A 25,365-nucleotide genomic window follows, 5' to 3' on the forward strand; every position below is an offset into this window, starting at 1 on the left:
AGAGAGACAAATCAGGAATGAACTTCTATTCACAATTGCTTCAAAGAGAATAAAATACCTAGGAATCCAACTTACAAGGGATGTGAAAGACCTCTTCAAGGAGAACTACAAACCACTGCTCAGTGAAATAAAAGAGGACACAAACAAATGGAAGAACATACCATGCTCATAGATAGGAAGAATCAATATCGTTGAAACGGCCATACTGCCCAAGGTAATTTATAGATTCAATGCCATCCCTATCAAGCTACCAATGAGTTTCTTCACAGAATTGGAAAAAACTGATTTAAAGTTCATATGGAACCAAAAAAGAGCCCGCATTGCCAAGACAATCCTAAGTCAAAAGAACAAAGCTGGAGGCATCACGCTTCCTGACTTCAAACTATACTACAAGGCTACAATAACCAAAACAGCATGGTACTGGTACCAAAACAGAGATATAGACCAATGGAACAGAACAGAGTCCTCAGAAATAATACCACACATCTATAGCCATCTGATCTTTGATAAACCTGAGAAAAATAAGAAATGGGGAAAAGATTCCCTATTTAATAAATGGCACTGGGAAAACTGGCTAGCCATAAGTAGAAAGCTGAAACTGGATCCTTTCCTTACTCCTTATATGAAAATTAATTCAAGATGGATTAGAGACCTAATACCATAAAAACCCTAGAAGAAAACCTAGGTAATACCATTCAGGACATAGGCATGGGCAAGGAATTCACGTCTAAAACACCAAAAGCAACGGCAACAAAAGCCAAAATTGACAAATGGGATCTAATTAAACTAAAGAGCTTCTGTACAGCAAAAGAAACTACCATCAGAGTGAACAGGCAACCTACAGAATGGGAGAAAATTTTTGCAATCTACTCATCAGACAAAGGGCTTATATCCAGAACCTACAAAGAACTCAAACAAATTTACAAGAAAAAAACAAACAACCCCATCAAAAAGTGGGCAAAGGATATGAACAGACATTTCTCAAAAGAAGACATTTAGGCAGCCAACAGACACATGAAGAAATGCTCATCATCACTGGCCATCAGAGAAATGCAAATCAAAATCACAATGAGATACCATCTCACACCAGTTAGAATGGCAATCATTAAAAAGTCAGGAAACAACAGGTGCTGGAGAGGATGTGGAGAAACAGGAACACTTTTACACTGTTGGTGGGACTGTAAACTAGTTCAACCATTATGGAAAACAGTATGGCGATTCCTCAAGGATCTAGAACTAGAAGTACCATATGACCCAGCCATCCCTTTACTGGGTATATACCCAAAGGATTATAAATCATGCTGCTATAAAGACACATGCACACGTATGTTTATTGCGGCACTATTCACAATAGCAAAGACTTGGAATCAACCCAAATGTCCATCAGTGACAGATTGGATTAAGAAAATGTGGCACATATACACCATGGAATACTATGCAGCCATAAAAATGGATGAGTTTGTGTCCTTTGTAGGGACATGGATGCAGCTAGAAACCATCTCCCTCAGCAAACTATCGCAAGAACAGAAAACCAAACACCGCATGTTCTCACTCATAGGTGGGAACTGAACAATGAGATCACTTAGATTCGAGAAGGGGAACATCACACACCAGGGCCTATCACGGGAGCGGGGGGAGGGATTGCATTGGGAGTTATACCTGATGTAAATGACGAGTTGATGGGTGCTGACGAGTTGATGGGTGCAGCACACCAACAAGGCACAAGTATACATATGTAACAAACCTGCATGTTATGCACATGTACCCTAGAACTTAAAGTATAATAAAAAATATATATATATCAAAAAACAAAAAAAAAAATTAAACCAGCTCAAAGAGTTACTAGTGGTTTCCTCTGAGGAAGGAGAAATGGGTAGGGTGGGGTGGTGGGTACTGAAAACTTACGGAACACATTGACATGATCTCAAAATTGATTGTCATCAAAATGACTGGATTAGCAAAACATCAAGAAAACATGATTTCTGCTCAGCAGTTTTATAACTTAACACATCTGCCCCTATACCTCTGATTTTCTAGCTAGACCTCTCTGAAAGGATTACCTTGTGCCATTAAACGAGGTGATTTTCTTGGTGATCTCACTGAATTTTCTTCTACCTTGTCCCTTAAGTTCCTGTTAGGTAAAATCAGTTCTTCTTCATCAATGGTATCATTGCCACTTTCTTTAACAACTCCTTCATCCATAATATCGTCAAGACCAACAACTAGAAAAAAAAACAACAAAAGTTAATTTTTAAAAATACTGAGAATGTTAGGCAATTAAAGGCAGCACAGAAAATACTGTGAGATAGTCTCAACGTAACACTACATACTCCTGAAAATCTAGAGTGTGAAATTTTCTAACATGTGAAATTGCCACTACCAAACTCCCAAATCAAGTCAGTTTTACAAACTTCCACCTTGTAAAATAATTAGTCAAAGACAGTATTAGCTATATTATACTCCTTCCTGATTTAGCCTCAAATATCACTTCCATTTATCACTTGCTGACCCCTTGTGAAAGACATGGGTGACTATACCTGGAGTACTCAAGTATCACAACTTTGGTTAAGGTAGTTCAAGAGTTCCATATCCTGAAAAGCTTGATTCTAGGTTCATGCTAGAATCAAAAATTCTACTTCTAACTAGGATCCCAATACTCTACTAAAGACTTTATGCTACATGTATGAAAGCAAGCAATGCAGATGTACTTTTGACTGGTACCAAAAGAAAAAAAAAAGGAAGAAAAAGAAACAGGAAAAAAATGAAAAACATAATGTAACTTCCCCTTCCCCCAAATGCTGGAGAAAACAGTAGATGTTTAATATAGCTATATAATTACATTACCTTTTCCTAGTCAAAAGAGAGACAGAGTCATGTATTTAATTTGTGGGGTGGAGAAAGAATGTAAAAAGACTCAGGAACAGTCAAAGAAATACTAACACCATACTCATATTGTCATTAGGTTTATTTCTGTATAGAACAAATGCCACTTAGCCAACATGTATCAGTAATTCTAAATGTGCAGTTGTATGAAATCTTGCCAAAAAGAATGTGATTATTTAGACCAGAAGGTCTGGATTCAAATCCTTACTAGAACGTTAAAAAAAAAAAACAAAAAGAAAAACACCTTGATCAAGTCACTTAACCTCTCTATCAGTTTCTTTATCTCTAAAACGAGAATAACAATACCTGTCCTACCTACCTCACAGGGCTGTTGTGAGGATCAAGTGAGATGATGTATGAGAACTCACTCTGTAAACTTTAGAGCACTATACAAATGTTAGTTATTATCTTCATCCTAGGGGTTAGAAGGAACCTCAAGGAGTTATCTAGTCCTCATCTTTGTGTCCAAGTAGAACTTCATTTAAAAGAGCTCAACAAGATAGTGGTCTATCCTAAAATTTAAAGAGAACAAAATTCTTCATAAGTTTACTTTTAAATGACACAATTTTTTTTGAAGAGCAATTTGACAACAAACAGAATCATGAAACTGCTCATATGCTTTGATCAAAATAAATTTAAAAAGAGAGGAAAGAATGGATTGTGAAGAAAAATGCTGATCAGAAAATACAGTGTGATCCTCGTTAGAAACACACACACAAATAAAATGCCTGCGTATGTACATTTAGATAGAAAAAAAAAAGAATGGCAGAAAACAGATGAAAATTTTACCAGTAATCATAGGCAGTAATTCTTATCCATAAACAGATAAGAATATATCTTTTTCCTATTTTCCAAATTTCCTGCTATAAGCATGTATTATAAAAGTAAAAATACAGCCCATGCTTTTAACCATTATGCTATGCACTAAAAGTTTGGAGAATATGCTTTAGAAAAATTAATCAGGATTCATTTAAGATATAATCTGCGTAAAAACAGGTAGGAAGTCCAGTTAGGTATTCCAACATGATGGAATATTTGTTGCCACACATTCACATACATCCTCAGGTTTTTGTTGTTTTTATTTTATTTTATTTTATTTTTAAGACGGAGTCTCACTCTGTTGCCCAAGTTGGAGTGCAGTGGTGTGATCTTAGCTCACTGCAATCTCCACCTCCAGGTTCAAGTGACTCTCCTGCCTCAGCCTCCCAAGTAGCTGGGAATACAGGTGTGCGCCATCACGCCCAGCTAATTTTTGTATTTTTAGTAGAGACGGGGTTTTGCCATGTTGGCCAGGCTGGCCTCAAACTCCTAACCTCAGGTGATCTGCCTGCCTTGGCCTTCCAAAGTGCTGGGATTACAGGCATGAGCCACTGCACCCAGCCTCAAAAAGGTTTTGACATTAGATTACAGGTCTACTAAGTTCCTTTAAATACGCAAATTTTAAGACTACTTTTCATTAATTCTGTAGAAAAGCATACATATATATAGTATATACATTACAAAGATGTATAAGAAACATTAATAGGAAAACCGCAACAGACTGTTCAATCGTGATTATCTTTAGTTGTAAGGAATTTTGCCATTGCTGTTGTTTTTTAACCTTCACTATACTTTCTCTGAGTTTTCCAAGTTTTCTATAATGAGCATGTATTCTACAATGTAAACAGGAGAAAAAAGAACCATCCAAAATAGAAAAACAGACCAGGAGGAAAGCCTGATTAAGAGTGTTTGTTGACAAGGAGTGAAGTCATGTAATGAATTTTAGAGCTATATTACAAAGCAGAATCAACAGGATTTAGCAAGCCAAATCCAAAGGTCAATTATCAGGTTTTAAATTATTCCATTTCCTAGCAACATCTGACATAGCTGATTCCTCTCCACTTTCTGAATCTTCATTTTTTTCGCTTCACTTCTGGGATATCACATCCTCCCATTTCCCTAGCCACTTGTCAACAGCCTTTGATAAAGCCTTTTCTTCCTGCCGACATCTACATATTGAAGGATCCAACAGTTCAGTCCCCCCATCTTTCTTCTTTATCTACACTCATACTCACGTATCCCTTTCACACTCACTTATCCCTAAGGTGATCTTATCCCGGCCCATCTATACTCTGATTCCCACAGGTATCTTCTCCAACCCAAAACTCATGAGACTTTCAGAAGAGTGTAATCTGACATCTTCATTAAGTTGTCCAATAAGTACCTCAAAGTTAACATACCAAAAATAAACACTGATTCTATCAATCCTCCCTCCCCCTCAAAAAACTGTTCCTCCCAAGGTATTCAGAGTAAATGGAACCTCCAATCACCTAGTTCAATTCTAAAACTCAAGAACTGTCCTTAGCTCCTCTCCCCATATCTGACACATCCAAGCTATCAGCATATCCTGCTAGCTTTATCTTCAAAATGTATCACACATCTGACCAGCTAACATTCTACTCCCAAATCACCATCTCTCATCAAGACTGTAACAGCCTCCTAGTGTCCCAGGTTTCTCTACTGCCATCCCCTCTCCCCTGACAGTTTATTCTCCACACAGTTATCACTGTGATCCTTCTAAAATATTAAGTCAGATCACATTAATATTCTTCTGTTCAAAATCCTCTAAAACCTTCCCAACACATTTAGACATAAAGCCCAAAATCCTAGCCAGGGCCCATAGGGTCTAACAGGATCTTCTCCTGCCAACTTCTTTGACTTCTTCTCCTCCCCCTGCTGATTCACTCTCCTCCAGTCACAATGGCTTTTCCTGAACATAGAGAAGCATAAGCCCATCTCCGGGTTTTTGCACTTGCTATACCCTCTGCATGAAGGCTCTTCTCCCAATACCCATAACTCATTATTTCCCTTCATTCAGATTTTACTTAGATACCATCTTCTCAGAGAAACCTTCCCTAACCACCTTATGCAAAACAGTACATATTTCCATTACTGCCTACGGATCCTTAGCTACTTTATCCTTTAAAATGTTTCTCTATATGACATTAAGTATCTGTCTGACAGTCTTCTCCACCAGAGCATAAGCTGCACAGGTAAAGACCTTTGTCTCTTACTTGTGGCTGAATCCCCAGAATCTAGAATCACAACCTTGTATATAGTAGGTATTCCAGAAAATATTTGCTGAATAAAAGCATTACGGGGAAAGACAGATTGGGAGAACTTAAACCTTGATAAGTGAGAAAAAAATGTTTCTATTGAACAAACAGAGAATTTGGAAAGAACAAATTTGGAAGTAACATACTGACTTCACTTTTTTGATATATTGATGATATGTAGGAAAAAGCTCAGACCAAAGATGCGTGAAGATAAAGCAACATCACAAAAATTTCATAGTAGTGGGAATCAGGAAGGCTAACTGCAACCCAAAGAACAAATAAAGGAGAGAAATCCACTAGTTTGACACACAAAGCAGAGAATCAGATGAGTAGGAGTTAAGGAGTAAGTAAATGAAGAATGACAATAATTGTAGTCGCTTTTAAGTTTAATGGAGAAAAGTGGAGAGAAGGAAACGGACAGAAGAGGGAAAAATCAAGAGATCTGACAATGTTTATATGTGCCGGAAAATAACTTGGAAGGTAAGTGATGACTTGAGGTTCTATCCCTGAACAACCTCTTGGTCGACAATCTACAATTAGAATAACTAAGACTGCATTTAGGATGTTTCTCAAGGAAAGATTTCCAAGCATGCATCTTTTTTTGAACTCCTGCTCCTCCTGACAACACACTTCCTTCAACTCAAAAATCCATTTCTACATTAAATCAAGCTCTGCATTGCCTTCAGAGTTTCCAGAGTTCTCATGCTGAACAAGAGCCCCAACAACAGAAGCACCTCCAGTATGTTTTTTTCTTCCCTTGTATATTCCAGAACTAGGTACTAGGTGCCATTCTCATTTTTATCCCCAAGTCTGAAACTTAATGCCAACTTTATAACAGAGGAAATAACTGACCTAGAAGTAGTTAAGCTGAGTTTGACCTTTGCGCTGCCAGCATAATTATCACATAACAAATGTAAAAATTCCCTACTAGTCCTGCCTTGTAATTCTCCCTTTTGTGTGGTATTAAAGTGATTTAAACCAATCCCTATTGTTGAGAAATGGAATAAATTTAACCCCAAATGGTTTTAAAATTTTGACATAAAGTCCATGATCATACTCAGAAATCTCTTCGAGCCTGATTTTACATCACATTAAAATTCCTCCCATCTCAACCCCAAATTGTCCTAATTAAACTTGCTTAAGTGAAGTCCTCCTGACATTGCTACTATTTTAACTCCAGACTATTTAAATTAAACCTATCTTTTTGGAAAGGGGGCAAATGAGATAAAGAGAATAAAATCAAATATTCAGAGTTAAATTTATTGCACTGCTCAACAATAGAGATTTGTTTAAATCACTTTAATACCATACAAAGGGGGAGAATGACAAATTAGGAATAGAAGGGAGCTCTTCACATTTGGAATGCCTTAATTATGCAGGCAGCACAAAGGTCAACCTTAGCTCAACTATTATACTTCTATGTCAGTTATTTCTTCTATTACAAAGTTGGCAGCAAGTATCAGACTTGAAGGGGAAAAGAACATATCTGTGCAGTATCACAACAATAAAGAATAGTTACCTATTTTACATGGCTTGTGTTTTTTAAGTATAAGAAAATATGTGAACAACTCCTCTAACAGAACCCCTATAGCTTTCCCCTCTAACATCACAGAAGACCATCACTCTCTACTTGGCCACCCTTTGGTAAGACTTCTTTCCTTCATGGATGAGTCACAGATTCACCCCCAAAAGAGGCTGAGGCATGATACACTCCATCGAGTTGTATGTTACATACAATTAACTATTTGGGAATGAATTTATCCCTGTAGATATTATCACGTTCTTAATTTGAAAAAAATAAACAATGCTATATAAATAATGCTTTTCTTCCCCTCTTCTATTCCTTCCTTACGATACATTTTAAAACACAGGTTCACTGAGTCGAAGATGGTATACATACACACACACACATATACGGTATATATATATACACACACATATATGGTGTATACATACACACACACGTATGTATATATATAAACATACATACATGTATATATACACACACAAATATATGTATTCATTTGTCTTAGATATCATCAAATGTTTCTCCAAAAATATAAAATATTTACAGTGCAAAGAGCTTCATATTAAGTCTCAAGAACTCATTAGCACTAATTTCAGATTTAAAAAAAAAAATGGGGGTTACTAAAAAAGCTTGAATACTTTGTGGATTTATATACTGCCTTTTTGTATGTCTTTAAGTTTGTCAGTTATTAAGTCAAATTTAAAATTTCCCTATTAATTCTTAAGTACTTTGCATAAGGGAAAAGAGCTTCTATAAAAGAGCAACGAATTTGGCTGCCCAGGAATGGCAGCTTTACCAGATACAGCAAAAGCCACCCCTATCCTTTGACTGAATGTTTTTCTCTGCAGTATGACTTCAGTCTAAACCATGCAAACTCTAAAGACAGATAAGATCAAATACTTGGCTCCTGTCAACTCCCTTACCTTTATGGTTAACAGGAGGAGATATTCACCTTTTTGGTATAGCCACAGTTTAGTGCCCATTTGCTACTTGTTCTTACCTGGTAGATTAGACTTTCAGTTGAAAGGTAATGGGATGCTTTTGCTTAGAAAGGGCTTGGCAGGCATTCCAGTCTCAGGTGGGTACCCTGCCCCTTTGATTTTTCAAGGAACCCTCAGGCCCATCCTTGAAGAAAACATAAGGATGTTTTGCAAGTTTCTAGTAATCTGAGCCAGAAATTAGAGATCAATTTATTGATTGTTGTAGAGGTGAAGGATCAACCTTAACAAACAGACAAAAGGCTGAAAGAAGTGAGCTGGGTCTTGCTTATCCCGATATTAGATGTTCCGTGGAATATGCAGTCGAAGCTAGAGAAGGATGAAAAGAAAGGGTGATTTTTTTTTTTTAATGTTTTGGGGGTTGATTTTCTCCTATGGTTATCCTGAGTTGGGGTTTATAAGGCAGCACAGGCTGCCTAATGCTGCTTTTTTATGAACTGAAATCACTTTGGGATATTTTTTCTGCAACACTGGAAAACTATTTAAAAACAAAAAATACTTAAGCAGATATCTGTATCTTTTCAATCCTTTTCTAAGAGATAATCTTTATTGGGTCTATACCTCCATACTTGAGCTTGTTAGAGGCGCTGCTTCCGCTGTTAGCCATGTTAAAGTGTTAATCCTGCACATTTGTTAATACAAGATTGTTGACATAAAAACAAAAAAAATCCCAAGCATAGACAAAACAAATAATAAGATAGTGTTAAAGGGAAAACTTGAAGAGAAATAAATTTAAAGGAGCTTAACTGAGCAGTGAACGACTCATGAATCGGGCAGCACCCAAAATCACAGCAGATTCAGAGAGACTCCTAGGGTGCCTCGTGGTCAGAACAAATTTATAGACAAAAAAGGGAAGGGAACTGACATAACAGAAATCGGCAGTGAGGTACAGAAATAGCTGGATTGGTTACAGGTTGGCGTTTGCCTTATGTGAACAGTTTGAACACTGTGTTCAACTGTGGTTCAAGTATGGCCACTGGGATTGACCAGTACTCAGCTACTGTACAGGCACATACACCAGGTTAGGTTTCCAATCTTGTCTGCCTATTAAGCTAGGTTATGGCTCATCCACAAGCACTCAAATATAGAAGTAGAGTCCTTCTCAGGCATATTTAGTTTGCTTTAACAGTAGATATCCTATCATGTAACCACAAACCATACCTGTGGAAAACAGAGCAGTAGAAACCTAACCATAAAATATGATCTTTTAATTTCATTAAAGGAGTATCTAACTATAGGACATTACAATAAAGGCAACAAATGTATAAAAGTGTTTTTTAAGCTACCAAGCAACATTATGAAATTAAGAAAAATAAAAAAAAATACACATTCCAAATTTTCATTTGGATTAGCTCTGTCTGCCCTATGTGTATAAAAACAGGCAGAAAAGAGGCACTTGGCCAGACACTAGCCAATTCTAGAAAACCTACAGTGAGATAAAGTATACACTCTGTTAATATGAGTATGTGTGTCTGTGGAGAAGGGGAGAATACTTTATGAATTGCTTCTTAATTGTTTAAATATTATTTTTATTTCTTAGATTTTCTTTATGCAATAGCACATGAAAAAGTTACTGTCTCATAGTTCATTTATTTACACGGCCCACTAATTACAAACTTGGTTCAGTAAAAAACTGTAAATATGGTCCGGGCACGGTGGCTCACACCTCCCAGCACTTTGGGAGGCCGAGGCGGACAGATCACAAGGTCAGGAGATCGAGACCACCCTGGCCAACATGGTGAAACCCCGACTCTACTAAAAATACAAAAATTAGCTGGGCGTGGTGGTGCGTGCCTGTAATCCCAGCTACTCGGGAGGCTGAGGCAGGAGAATCACTTGAACCTCACCGGAGTCGGAGGTTCTAGTGAGCCAAGATCACACCACTGCACTCCAACCTGACAAAAGAGGAAGACTCTGTCTCAAAAAAAACAAAACAACTATAAATATGAATGTAATCATGTAAACACAACCCTCAGAGATACTAGAACTATTTAGTAACCATGAATTACTTTAATCTGATAAACTAAACATCATTTTGAGTACACTTCATTTGCTATTTCTCTGCTTAAAACGTACTTTACTTGCCTAGGATTTTCAAAAGGCTGGCCACTACAAGTATCTCAGCATGCAGCTACTCTCAATGTTAGAGAGAGGCCCACCCCCTAGTCCAAGTCAAATAAACCATGACCTCTGCCACCAAAAAAACAATTAGACATTTTCTATCACCTTACAATTTATTAGGTTGACGCAAAAATAATTGTGTTTCTTCCCATTGAGAGTAATGGCCAAAGTCGCAATCAATTTTGCACCAATCTAATACTTGCAAGCTCCATGAGGGCAAGGACTTTGTCTCAAACACCACTCTATCTTCCAGCACTGGAAACAGTCTGGCATATGATAGGTATGAAATAAACATTTGTTAAACAAACAGTACAGTACCAATCACTTTAATCTCAAAGCAAATCATTATACCTTACATATGATTGTTGTAAATTGTTGATTCCTGGAATGTTATTTAATGAAAATCACGTTACTGTAAAACAGGAATAGGTTTTAAAAAAAAAAAAGGTTCAACTATCTTATAATATGGATCTCATTATTATTCACTGAGTTTCACATTCTAGTAAGTCAATTCCCAACTAGGCACTTTGTTCTGTAACATTTCAGTTGCATTTACTCAAACATATGAAAAAACCAGACACAAACAGGACCACCCAGAGTTCTTAGAGAATCACATTAATTTTTTCAGTAAGTAAGAGAGGCCAGGAAAATGAGTTGAACAATTAACAGCCCTAATTTGTACTAGCCCAGGAAGAGACTATTATGGTACTATACGCTCCACTAACTAGAACTCCCCAAGAGCAGGAATTTGTTATTCTTTTGTTTTCTGATGTATCACTAGTGCTAGAACAGCAGCTGGAACATAAAATACTCCGTTTTAAAACATAGCTTAAATGAACAAATGCATGAGTGCATACAAAATATCATGGCTCTATCTCGAGAGATGAGAACCTCCATGTTCAACTAGACTCAAATCAGGAAGTTATTCTCAGCAATCAAAAGAAATAGAATAAAACACCTCTACACCATCACAGTAGTGTTGACTAACCCATGCAGTTAGGATGATAGTTTAGAAAGCACGGATGAGAAAGAAGCATCCAAACATGGAATAACCAAATAACTACAAAAAAAGCTGCTCAACTCAAAAAGACAGAATTAGTAGCATTTTTTCAGGTGTATGCCTAGGAATCAAAGTCTCCTTTTAAGAGTATAAAAAAGCCTCTATAAAAGGAACTTTCATCAAATATATTACAGAGATTAAAGATATGAACCTGAATAGAATAAAAAAAGTCAACTCTGCAATAAATTTGGAACACATAAGAGAACTATTACAACTTGGAAAACACAATTCTGATAAACATACCTAGGTAAATGTCATAACTTAATGAGGAAAAAATTAGTATTATATGTATTTAGCCTTGAAACAACAGTAAAATGTATCTTGCTCCATTCTATAATGTAGGTTTAAAAGTCAGTAAATGCTTCCTGTTATCTTTCAGAAGTTTCTCTGGCCTCTTATGAACAGTTGAGAATGGGTAATCCTTTACATCAAGTTCATGTCAGTTAGCTTTCCAACTCTAGAGCCCTCCTCAAGAAAAATCAAGTATATAGAAACCCTCAGTGAAAACCTACTTTAATATGGTTTATTTCTGTCCTTGTGTTTTACATATATACATACCTTTATAAGTAGTCTCTTATTTTTATTTCACATATTTCTAATAACTCAAGTTTCCTGGCCTCTCACAATTAGATGAATGGATCGAATATTCTAGATGTTTGAGAAAGATAAAGTAGGAGGTCCTAAGACAGTATTATAAAAAGAGGAGAAACACATCATTCAAAAGCAATTTTTTCCTAGTGTATTTGGCCCAGGCCCAGTTAATACAGGGACCAAAAGCCTTACCTACAAAAATGGTACCTAAGGACGTTGCTAATAAGTAATAATACAATCATTTGTTTCCCAAGACTACTAAATCAACAGTTAAAAGCTAAATTATGTTCACTATATTGCTTTAAAAAGGAAGAACTATCAATATACTTTTTTAAATGTCAGTTTCTTGAGGATTTATTTACAATAATTATTTTCCTAAATCATCACAAGAATGTTTCTATATTAAAGCCAAGATTGCTTTGTCCACTAATCAAGGTCATTTATTTGACAATTTTCCTGTCACCAGTGTGTATCAAATTTAATTTAAAGCATTTCATCAACATTCAGCCTTAAGCTAAGGAAAAAATTTTCTACCAAACCTTCACAACCGATCAGTTAATTTCCAAGCTGACCTCCTTTTACATATTTCATGTGCTTTTTGAAGTTGCATATCAAGAAATCTTATACTGAAATTGACTGTAATTATACATGCAACAGAGGAAAATATGGTCCTAAGGCCAAAATTAAAAATCACAGAATGAAAAAAATCAGCAAGCACTTTTAGAAGCATTCTGCCTCTGTAACGGTAACAAAACTATGCAACAGAACATGCATTTAAAAGTACATCTCACTGACTACATTGTGAGGTGATTTGGTTAAAAAAAAAAATTTGAGCATCATAAGGAAAAAAGCAATGTGACATATATATTTTTTCAATCTATTAACTCATTATAACCATCAAAAAGGAAAGAGGGCCAGGTGCAGTGGCTCAAGCCTATAATCCCAGCACTTTGGGAAGCCCACGCGGGACAATCACTTGAGCCCAGGAGTTCAAGACTAGCCTGGGCAACATGAAGACCCCATCTATACAAAAACGAAAAAAAAAAAAAAAATTAGTAGGTGTGATGGTACACATCTGTGGTCCCAGCTACTTGGGAAGCTGAGGCAGGAGGATCACTTAAGCCCAGGAGGTGGAGGATCACTTAAGCCCAGGAGGTCGAGGCTGTAGTGAGCCACGATCACGCCACTGCACTGCAGCTGGGCAACAGAGTGATAGCCTGTCTCAAAAAAAAAAAAAGGAAAGTCAAATAAAAACCATTTGCCACCTCTGGCACTAGCAGTAATCATTTCACCAAAAGTCCTTACTCTGAAAGATCATTCCTCCAACTCCTAACTTTGAAATGTTCATTCTTTCCTTCTAATCTGCCTCTTCAGTAGGAACTGTAAGCAACCAGGTAATGAAACAAAACTTTTCCTTACCAGAATGCCAGCAAATAAATGTAAAAGAAAAGTTAGATATAGAAAGCCATCACTTCACTACAACTGATTCCAGCGAATATCATCATGGATGCATAAAAGCATTAGGAAAAACGCTGATGAGGAACTAAATATTTTCATATTGCCAAAGCTGCATCTCTGTGTAGATTACTTGCCATCTCAAGTATTTAGGAAGAAGAGATTTTGCTCTCACCACCTTAACCCAGTAATCCAATTTAACATCGAGTCAGATGATAAACATTCTAAGATGTGATATTACACAGCTTTACCTACGAAGTTTTCTGAATGCCAAATATGTTTGACTCTAATCAAGCTATTAAACCTAATTTCCAACTTGCAGAAAATACAATTTAAAAAATCTAAAACTCAGGATGTTGCTAAGAGACCTCTGTTTCCCAAGGAAAAAATTAGTATTATAGGCATTGGGGACAAATGACTAATTTGAACATGGACAGGATATTAGATGATACTTGGAAATTGTTTCTTAGGTATAGTTATGGTACTGTTACGTATAAGTCCTTTTTGGGAAGATATATGATGAAGTTTAACTAAATGGGTAGACTCGATGGATGAACAGCTGTTGAATATTGGTGATGACTAAATGTGAGTATACTGTACTTTGTTTTTCGGTATGTTTTAAATTTTTAAAATACAAAATTAAATTTAAAAAATTTTTAAAGCTTAAAATAACAAGTATCCTTAACCAGGTATCTAAATAGCATATATCTGATTTACAGTCTACTTTGCTCCAAAACGTATTTAAAGTTTAAAGTGTCTTTTAAAAGGACATACAGTCAACCCTCCAAATCCATGGGTTCTTCATATGTGAATAAAACCAACAGCAAATCAAAAATATTTGGGAAGGCTGAGTATGGTAGCTCACGTCTGTAATCCCAGCAGGAGGATTGCTTGAGCCCAGGGGTTCAAGACCAGCCTGAGAATCTTAGGGAGACCCCGCCTCTGCAATCCCAGCACTTTGAGAGGCCAAGGCAGGCAGATCACTTGAGGTCAGGAGTTCAAGACCAGCCTAGCAAACACAGTGAAACCCTGTCTCTACTAAAAATACAAAAACTAGCTGGGCATGGTGGCACATGCCTGTAATCCCAGCTACTTGGGAGGTTGAGGCAGGAGAATGGCTTGAACTCGGGAAGCAGAGAGTGCAGTGAACTGAGATTATGCCACTGCACTCCAGCCTGGGCAACTGAGCAAGGCTCCATCTCAAAAAAAAGAGGGGGACAATGATGTCTGTATGAAAAATGTACAGACTTTTTGTTCTTGTCATTATTCCCTAAACAACACTGCACCACAACTATTTACACAGCACTTACGTTGTATTAGGTATAATTCAAAGATGATTTAAAATATATAGGAGAATGTGCACGGGTTATATGCAAATACTACACCACTTTATACCAGAGACTTGAACATATGAGTATATTGGTATTGTGGCAGGCAGAAGTCCTGGAACAAATCTCCCATGGATACCGAGGAATGACTCTACAATATAAGGGAATGTTTTAAAAGAAAAAAAATGCTGACAAAAACTAAGCAAATATATGTATTAAAGATTATTAAAATATTTATGCCACATATATATGTAAATACATATATACGTAAAAAACTAAGATGAACAAGGATAATGTCAGTACCCAGAGTAAGTTATAAATATTTACTTTTACTAGGCGTTCCCTGATCTCATAGAGACAAAGTCAAAGTTTGTCAGGCATTCAGCAGAACTTTTTATGGAGAAACACATGAAAAAACAGTCAGTATACCTTAAAAAGATACTAACTCTAAATTGGTCACTCTTTCAAAAGACATCCTTATTGCAGCTTTTATTAGACTTTATACATTAAGCAAATCATTTCCTAAGGTGGTGTGTATAACTAAAGGGGTAGACATGACAATCAATCTATGATTAAATACTACCTAAAAATTAAAAAGAAATCAAACTTAACTAACATTTAATCAGATTGCCACTAGTATCCTTGATGAATACACGTCAATTTATCCAAAAGGAAGGATACTGAAAGAGTAAAAATTCCATAAAGTAGAGAGGAATTGATACCCTTAATGCATTTGTTTGGCTTCAGCACTTTGCATTGTTACAGAATGTCATTAATATAAATACAGTTCCTTTTATACTAAAAATACTTTGTAAAACAGTAGACTGTTTACAGTAATTTTAGATCAGGTGCGGGAGCTCATGCCTGTAATCCTAGCACTTTGGGAGGCTGAGGTGGGTGGATCACTTGAGGTCAGGAGTTCGAAACTAGCCTGGCCAACATGATGAAGCCCCGTTTCTACTAAAAATACAAAAATATTAGCCAGGCGTGGTGGCAGGCACCTGTAATCCCAGTTACTTGGGTGGCTGAGGCAGGAGAACTGCTTGAACCCAGGAGACCGAGGTTGCAGTGAGCCAAGATCACACCACTGCAGTCCAGCCTGGGCAACAGAGCAAGACTGTCTCAAAAAAAAAAAAAGAAAAAAACCACCACGAAACAAAACAGTAATTTTAATGAAATGGGAAGTGATTATTAAAATCTTTATGCCACATAAAAATTCTCCATTAATTCACAGCAAAGGCCTTAAAAGAGCTATTATACTTAATAAATTACACATTTTTGTTTTACAAAATAAATGTTCTACAAATGAGACAAGAGTTACAAACATGCTGGCCTTTTCTATTATAAGCAGATGTGATAAGTCATATGAGAAAATAGACACCTTTCATCTGTCCCTTCTAGATAAAATGATATTTTAGTGATAAGAAAGTAACTCTTTTCTTACTTTAAAAAGAAAAAACACGGGCTAAGAAAACTGATGTTTAGGTATGTTTTCACTGTTATGTGATATCTGGCTAAAAATGAAATGAGGCACTTAAAAAAAAATGTTTTTAATCTGGACATTTAAAAATTTTCCTAAACAAAAAAAAAGTTCAGTGAATTTTGATCTTATATGGTAATAACTATTTAATGTAACCACTTCCTAGTAGTTTAAAAGAACAACAAGCACACTGAAAGATGGCAGAAATGTTCTAATTAACTAAATAAAAGCTTTTCTGTATTTAAAACAAAAAAAAACCTAAGATTATAACTTAGTAACTACAGCCTACAATAAATTTCTTCCATTTAAATGCATGTATAATCGAGTTATCTTTTTCAGCTATGATAGCCATTAAAACCCAGTATCAAGCTCAATTTGGAACCAGATATGTAAAAAATTAGATCAAAATAAGATGAAATTTCCAAAACTAATTAAGAATGTGCAATCATAATGCATTCCAAGTTAAGTTCTTACACAACTAATAATTTTACTTAATAATTTGAAAAGTATAAATATTTTATCTATGGCTCAACATTTTAAAATATTTAATATCTACTGTATTTGTTATGCAAAATACATTAATACAGTAGAATAGTAAGACAAGTAATATAAACACATGTAAAAATACTGGTGTGCACTCAAATGTCTTATATATAAACATGTACAATCAAAAAAGTTTGCTTACCTTACCTTAATGAAATATCTCCAATACACAAGTAGCAATTTTGACACCCATCTCCTTCAGAGTAAAACAAGAATTCAATCTCCCTCTAAAATTTCTGATACAAGCAAATGATCATGCTCTATGAACAGAGAACTGGTCTTTATCTGATTCCCAAGTTCCATTTGTTAGGGAGGAAATACAGATACACAGTCTAGAAGTCTTTGACAAGTGAGGCAGGATGAGCTCCGAAAAAAGGCCAAGTAGTCAAACGGGGGTCCCAGGATGACCAGCAAGCTAGGAAAAGGTACTGATCTCAGATTCCTCACAGACTGAGCTATAGAAATTGTACTTGAAACTGCTAGCTGTTGCCCAATAACCATTCAGCCATTCTTCCTCATTTACTGGAATTCCTAATATTTAGCTGGGGACATGGTTACCCAAAATAAAAATGACACTTTTCAATCTACCTTACTGATAGCTGTGGTTACTAAGGTGTGGCCAATGGGATGTGAGTAGAAATGAACATACAACTTTCAGGATACAATTTTAAATCAAGGAGATATTACCTTTCCCTCCCCTTTTTTACTGAGTGGCATCAGTATCTGATAGCTGCAGGGACCATCTCAAACTATGCAATAAAGGCGGAATTAGTGATCATACATGATAGTGCAAGGTAGAAGGAGTTTGGGTCCCTGGCACTGTCCAACTCCATACTAGCTCTCAGTCACTTCCTTCTGAGCTACTGCATGACAAAATAAATTAATTTCTTTATACCACTGTTATCTGGAGTTTTCTATCACTGTTAGCTGAGCCTAATCCTAACTAAAACCAAGGCCAAAAATTCTAAATCAAGATGATGACTCAGTAAATTACAACCTATGGGAAGCAAATTCATGATGGCAACAGAGACTAGGAAAAGAATATAGAGTCTAGAGTACAGAAAGTGTTTCTGGGGTCAGACAGGAGGCTGCGGAAATAAGAAATGGACAGCCAGGGAGGCTGAGGAGGCCTAGGTCTATGATTTGGAGAAATCTAGGTAGCCAGTTTTCCTACTTCTCTAAAAAACAAGGATCTGCCACTGCCAAGGAATTATGAAATTCAGCTTCTGTAGCTGGCAGATACATTTATTTCTAGGATAGTGAAGGCGAACCAAGGATAGGCCCTTGAAACAAGTAATCACTCTTCTGGGCCACTATAAATTAGCCAGTCTCATCTTGAGATCCCGTAAGAATCAAGATGCAGCTCTCTTTTATCAGAGTTTCTTTTTGATCAGTGTCCTCAAAAGATAGCAAAGAGCTTAGAGATTTTATTATTTATTTTTATTCTTGACAGAAAAAAAATTAGTAATTATGAGGCTAATTAGACAAAGGAAAAGGAGGTCAAAACTAAGGTTAAGAAAACATTTGCTCAAGGATCCTTGATATTCTCTGTATCAAAATTATTTTTTTATTCACTTCCTTAAACTACCCAGGCTGTTGTCCACTCACCTGAAACAGGCACTATTCACACTGTATCTTCTGAGATTGGTACCCACTGGAGTTGTCAACCATTAAAATGCTCTCATCCTAATCTCACTCTGTTTACAGGAAATTGGCTTTAGCAGGAAAACAGAAATGACATCAGTTATGCTTTAAACAATGTCATCATTTTGGATATTCTCGTACTACCGGAAACTTCCATGTAATCATTCCATGACAATTTATCGTTCTTGTTATGTAAGCACATATTTGATAACTAATTTGTCATTCATGGTTCACTTAAAGATATGATAAAAAACCTATGACAAAAGACCAAAATTAGGAAAAGGTAGTATTTTAGGAAAGAACAGATGGCAGAAAATAGCGCCAACACCAGTAGATTCAGATCAGAAATCTTTTGAGAAGATCTTCCAACTAAGCAAATAAATATGGAACGGAAAAGAGTACAAAAGGAGAAGACACAGGTCTACAGAGTTCCAAAAGAATCCAGGCAACAACTACAGTAAAAATGGCAAAAAGGGATTCTGCAATCCTGCCATGACCAGAAGAAAACAGCAAGAAAAATCATTGGAACTAAAGAGGATAAAATTGTATAATTTTACTCAGCTAGCTCTTACTTTAAATGTGGGCTATAAAACAAAAAATACACCAAAATGATCTTCCTGTCTGAAGGTGTGGAGCTACTCCTGCCTATTTAAGGCATTACAGAGGACCCCAAAATAACTTTTTGAGGAAAATTTTGGCCCTGTCCTCTACAGCAACGGCCCCCAACCTTTTTGGCACCCAGGACCAGTTTCATGGAAGACAATTTTTCCATGGATGAGGGGGTGGTTTTGTGATAAAACTGTTCTACCTCAGATCATCACACATTAGATTCTCATAAGCAGAGCACAACCTAGATCCCTCACATGTAGAGTTCACAATAGGGTTCACGCTCCTATGAAAATCTAATGCCAACGCTGACATGACAGGAGGCAGAACTCAAGCGGTAATACTCACTTGCCCGCAGCTCACCTGTTGCTGTGCAGCTGAGTTCCTAATAGGCCCTGAACTGGTACTGGTCCATGGCCCACAGTTTGGGGACCCCTGTTCTACAAGGACAGCAGAACAGCCTCCTATTCTAACAAACACTCTTATCAGAGCCTGAATTTATGCAATCTCATACCCAGCCCTGATGATTAATAAAACTTATGTATAGGGCAAAAAAAACAAAAGGCTAATTACATTCTCAACAGTTCTCAGATAGTATCACATAACTTATCTTCTTATCAATATATTTAAAAATCTAGTGACAACTGATATCCAAGGTAGGCTGTTTGAAAGACAAGCTAAAATCTATCCTGGGATTGGATCAGTCAGACCATGATGCTAGCCCCTGTAATACTGCTCATACTGGAATATATATTGAGGGATATAAGAAAAAGCCCTATGTTCACTGAAATTATGTTAAGGATTTTTTCATATCACACTGGTTGAAATTTCTTTCCAGTTTTAGTGTCAAAAATGATTTCCCTTTTCCTGGATACTAAATTTGTTTTTACATTCAGGACACTGTATTCTTTACTTTGGAATGTTTCCTCTTCAACAGTAATTGCTATAAATCTGTGAGGCAAAGTTGTACCGCACCTGCATCACACATTTTATTAACTTCTAGTCTCATTATCTGGTCCCACCTTCTCCTTGTGCGTTTTTCCAGTCAAAATTTACTAAATGTCTATATTCTAGTGCCAGTATGAATAACATACATAGTTGCAATCCCCGCCTTCCTAGAGGTAAATTATTTAAATTTAAACATCTTTAATAATTAAAGTATTGCTAAACCTCCATAAATAATTCCTGGGATTAAACACAGTAATGTTGAGAACCGCAAGAACTGTAAAGGGTCTGGGATTTTTACCCTATTCACAAACTAATGAACTAGCCTATTACTGATTCATGTTCACTGACAGAAGACACAAGGGTACTGGGTAAAAGACAATGAACTCTGTCACCCATGGCACAGCAAGCAGCACGATGACAAGATCCCCCTGTCTCCTCAAGTTCCACAGGGACAACACAGGTATGCCTATATAGATGCCTACACACACAATGGGTTGAAATACACGAGAGGAATATTGTTGAGAAGGCATTGCCTTTTATAGTGAGCAGTAAGCAAGCCTGCTGAATGTAGACTTAAGAAGTGGAGGTGAGAGAGCAAATGTAATGTCATCCTTCAATGCTGCTTGCTATAATTACGACCCTGAGAAACGGTCCAGGAAAAGAGTGGTCAGGACCTTGCATTCTTGCCATGCTGAGCAAGAAAGCTCAAGAACACTCAAAACTCACGGAAGACAACCTCTCCCAGTAAGTTTATGTTAAATAAATAGACTTACTAAACATCCTGGGAAAATAAGAAGAAAAATTATTTCTATACTAAACTTTAAGCTCCGTAAGAAGAGATCAAGTTTTGTTTTACTCAACATTGTATGTCCACTGCCTACCATATTACCTGACATATAACAGACATTCAATAAATGCATAAAGTCAAAATCAGCTAATTTGTACAAAAAAAAAAATCCAAGGTAATGTTTACTCATAAACCACAATTTCTTCAACTGTAAAATGAGTATGAAGTTAGAGGCTTTTTCCTTATATCTAGATGAATTCCATCCTGAATCAACCTTATCTGATAAAGAAGGGTTCAAGTAGCTTGCAGTACACGTCTATCTGTTGGCACTTAACAAAGGCACATTTTTAGAGCACTTCTCTGGTATTCAAGATTAACTAAATCACTGGCCAATGACTGTTTCTCTCTCTAAAGTCCTTGGTCTTTAATAACTAAGAGCCATGAGCACCACGGAACCTGCCGACATGTGATGTCTCCCTCGGACACCCAGCTTTAAAATTTCTCTCTTTTGTACTCTTTCCCTTTATTTCTCAGACCAGCTGACGCTTAGGAAAATAGAAAAGAACCCACGTTGAGTATCAGGGGTGGGGTTTCGCCCAATATCTGGCACCCACATGGTCTTTCTTTTTTCCTAAGTGCATGTGGGAACCCGATTCCCTTTGGTAGGTGCAGAGAAACATCATCGGTTTGGTCCACAGATATGCATGTTCAACTCCCCGACGACTGGTGAGTAGTCTGTGTATGGTCCGGGTTAACTATGGGTCACACGGAGTATAAAAATTATACTTACCTCTTCTATATTAAACTCTGGTTAAGACAGCGAATGGTTCAAGTGCCTATGGAAAATAACTAAGCGCCATTTCGGGCACTCATACCATAGAATTAACACAAACACACATATATTCTTTAAACAGGAAAGAGAACCATCTTCTTTGTTCTTTCAAGAACAAAACTAAAAAGAAACACACACACACACAAAAACAAAATAACATCCTAATCTTGCTGACTACAAAGCTAAACGAAATCTGAGAACCGATATAGAGCACTGATCTTAACAGAACTTACGTACTTGAAGGCAACAAAAATTAGAATGATTGCAATCCATGTACTATGACTTACATATTAATAACCTTGGGAAATTAACCATTCTCAAAACTTCAGTTTACTGGGCTACAAAATGAGATTAGTAATACAGGTTGAGTATCCTTAACCCAAAAATCAAAATCCAAAATACAAAACTTTTTGAACATCAAAATGGCATTCAAAAGGATATGCTCACTGGAGCATTTTGGAGTTGGGATTTTCAGATTAGGCAGGCTTGCTGAACCAGTAAGTATAACGCAAATATTGCAAAATCCAAAAAATAAAATCCAAAATCTGAAGTACTTCTGGTCCTAAGCATTTTAAATAGGGGATACTCAACCTGTAGTATCTACAGCTCTTAAGGTTTTCGTGAAGATTTAATAAGACAGCGCTAGCAAAGTGGTTTTGCACAGTATTTAGTACATTAACATCCACACATATTAACTATTTTTTCAATTTCCTTTATATATACAATTCCTTATGAGAAAAGAGTCGGGGGTTTTCTTTTTAAGCTGCATCTGCCTACAATACTCATCTTGAAACCACTTTCTCAAAAATCCTAAGATTAACACTAGTTTCATGACAACATATATAAAATAGCAGTTCAAAGAATAATTTATCATGTTCCGAGTTTTGGGGACCTTACTATGATGGTTAATTTGATTTTTTAATTATTTAGTTGACAATAATATATGTTTATGGTGTACAACATGTTTTGAAATATGTATACACTGTGGAATGGCTAAATCAAATTAATTAACATGCATGCATTAACTCACATCAACTTTTCTGTCGTGAGAGATGGTTCATTTTATATGTCAACTTGGCTAGGCCATGATGCCCCAATATGTGGTCAAACACAAGTCTAAATGCTGCTGTGAAAGTATTTTTTAAATAATTAACATTTAAACCAAAAGACTTGAGTAAAAAAGATCACTCTCCATGATGTGGGTCAGCCACAGCCAATTAGGTAAAGCTCTTCAGAGACAAAAATGGAGGTCCCCTGAATAAGAGAAATTCTACTTCCAAAATGCCTTTGGACTCAAACTGCAACATCAAATCTTCCCTACGTCTCCAGCCTGCCATCCTACCCTGCAGATTTTGGGCTTGCCAGCCAGTCTCCACAATCACGTAAGCCAACTCCTTAAAATCAATCAATCAATTTCTCCCTCTCTCTCTCTCGCTATAAATACACACACACACACACACCCACACCCACACGCGCGCGCGCACACACACACACACACACACACACACACACACACACAGTCTATTGGTTCTGTTTCTCCAGAGAACCCTGCAAACTCAGATAAGTTTGTTAATAGCTTTATTACTAACACAAGATTAATATTACTAACAGGTGAAAAAATCTGAAAGCAAGGAAAGTAATGCAAATACACCATGAAAGAAATAACCATCAAGATAATAATGGAGAGGGTTCCAAAATCCCTAAGTAAGAATTACTGTATGCCAGAAATTTTATATTTATTATGACTTAATTAAAAGAGTCACTGATTCAATACGGCAGACTTTGTACATCTTTATTTCTCTCCCCATCCCCAAATCCCATTAAAATGAGAAGGAATAGAAGGTAAAAACCTGTAACAACAAAATGAATAAAGAGAAGACCAAAAGCAAATGAAAGATTTAAATACATTTCTAGGAGATGAAGAGAAAACTGAATAGAAAAGATAACTAAAACAGAGCACAAAAAAGTCACAGCCCAGAGTCCAAAGAAGCTGAGGCTTAAGAGGCTGTGAACAACCTTGTCCAACAAACTTTTAGAACCTCTAAAAATGAAATGATAGATAGCATAAGTAGTGAGCTGGGCTAGACATTAAGGATTAACTGAAAGCCTTAATACTGAGAGGTCAACCTCATCTCCTCCCCCACCTGAATACCCAGCAAGGCCTACAACCAAGCACTGAACCCAAAGTAAGAGAAAGTATTTTCTTAACCCTGAACTTAAATTGAATGAACTGAAGGAAATAGGACAGTTATCACCTAATGATAAGGTACTTCTTACCCTGGTTCCCCAAAATAACCTTAGGCTATCTATCTAAAGCCTACTTATCCCACAGCAAAACATGACTAGACTTCCTATTAATTGTAAACATTAACAACCAACGAAAAACAATCTGACCTTTGGGGAAAGCATGCAGTACTACAAGAAAGATCAAAATAAACAAATACAAAAATTAATTCAGACTATATCTAAAGAGACACTTATTCAGTTGACCCTTGAACAACATAGGTTTGAACTGTGCAGTTCCACTTATATATCAATTTTCTTCTATCTCGGCCACCCGTGCAACAGTAAGACTAGCCACTAGCCCCTCTTCTTCCTCCTCCTCAACCTACTCAACATGAAGATGAGGGTGAAGACTTTTTTAATGATCTACTTCCACTTAAGGAATACATACTCTCTTTTTGATGATTGTCTTAATATTTCTCTAGTGTACTTTATTGTAAGAATACAGTATATAATACACATAACATATAATATACAAAATATGTGTTAATCAGCTGCTTCTGCTATCAGTAAGGCTTCCAGTCAACATAGGCTATTAGTAGTTAAGTTTGGAGGAAGATAAAAGTTATATATGAATTTCTGAATGCAAAGAATGGAGGTTCTGTACCCCTAAATCCCACATTATTCAAAAGTCTACTGTATATCCCTGTGAGAATAGACTACTACCAAAAACATGGAATAAAGAGGACACATGAAAGATTTCTTAGAAACAGTAAAATATTTGTCAAAATGAAATATTCAAAGAGGTAGAAAATATGGCAATAAATATCTAGAAAGATATAAAGCAAAATGTTGGAAAGATGCAAGAAATAGGTAAAAAGCACCAGCCAACATCTGTCTTCGAGGAGTTTGCAGAGAAAACACAAGAAAAGTTCCCAGAGTTTAAGAGAACACGCTCCAAATTGAAAAGGCCCACCAAGTGCCCAGGAAAATAAATGAAAGGCTAATGCAGATATATCACTGCAATTTCAGAACATCAAAAGGTAAAGAGAAGATCCTAAAGCTGGGTTGGAGGAAAGGTAACCTAACAATGCAGCAAGCCTTATATAAGTATCAGGCAACAGAGCAGCAACATTAAATGCTAGAAGGCTAAGAAACGACGAGATAAAATTTGAAGGAAAAGTGACATTCAACTTTGGATTCTATGTAAAAGCAAATCATTAGTCAAGTATGAGGGTATTAG

The 25,365-nt window shown here is 36.5% G+C and overlaps 1 protein-coding gene across 10 annotated transcripts in view; it reads right to left on the reverse strand.

Moving 5' to 3' along the window:
- PHF3 (PHD finger protein 3) overlaps nt 1-25,365 on the reverse strand; it is an 85,780-nt gene that overhangs the window by 39,821 nt on the left and 20,594 nt on the right. For 8 of the 10 annotated variants that reach the window (XM_074037715.1, XM_074037712.1, XM_074037714.1 and 5 more), the window contains one exon: nt 2,061-2,222. Coding sequence is in view for 6 of the 10 variants with exons in the window: in XM_065543875.2 (XP_065399947.1) it covers nt 2,061-2,222 (162 nt within the window). In the remaining 4 variants the exon portion in view is untranslated. Of the gene's footprint in view, nt 1-2,060; nt 2,223-3,202; nt 3,396-25,365 lie in introns of all 10 variants that reach the window. The other 2 variants (XM_074037710.1, XM_074037711.1) reach the window with 1 other exon arrangement.

The sequence above is a fragment of the Macaca fascicularis genome, chromosome 4, assembly GCF_037993035.2.
Source record: "Macaca fascicularis isolate 582-1 chromosome 4, T2T-MFA8v1.1".
NCBI lineage: Eukaryota > Metazoa > Chordata > Mammalia > Primates > Cercopithecidae > Macaca > Macaca fascicularis.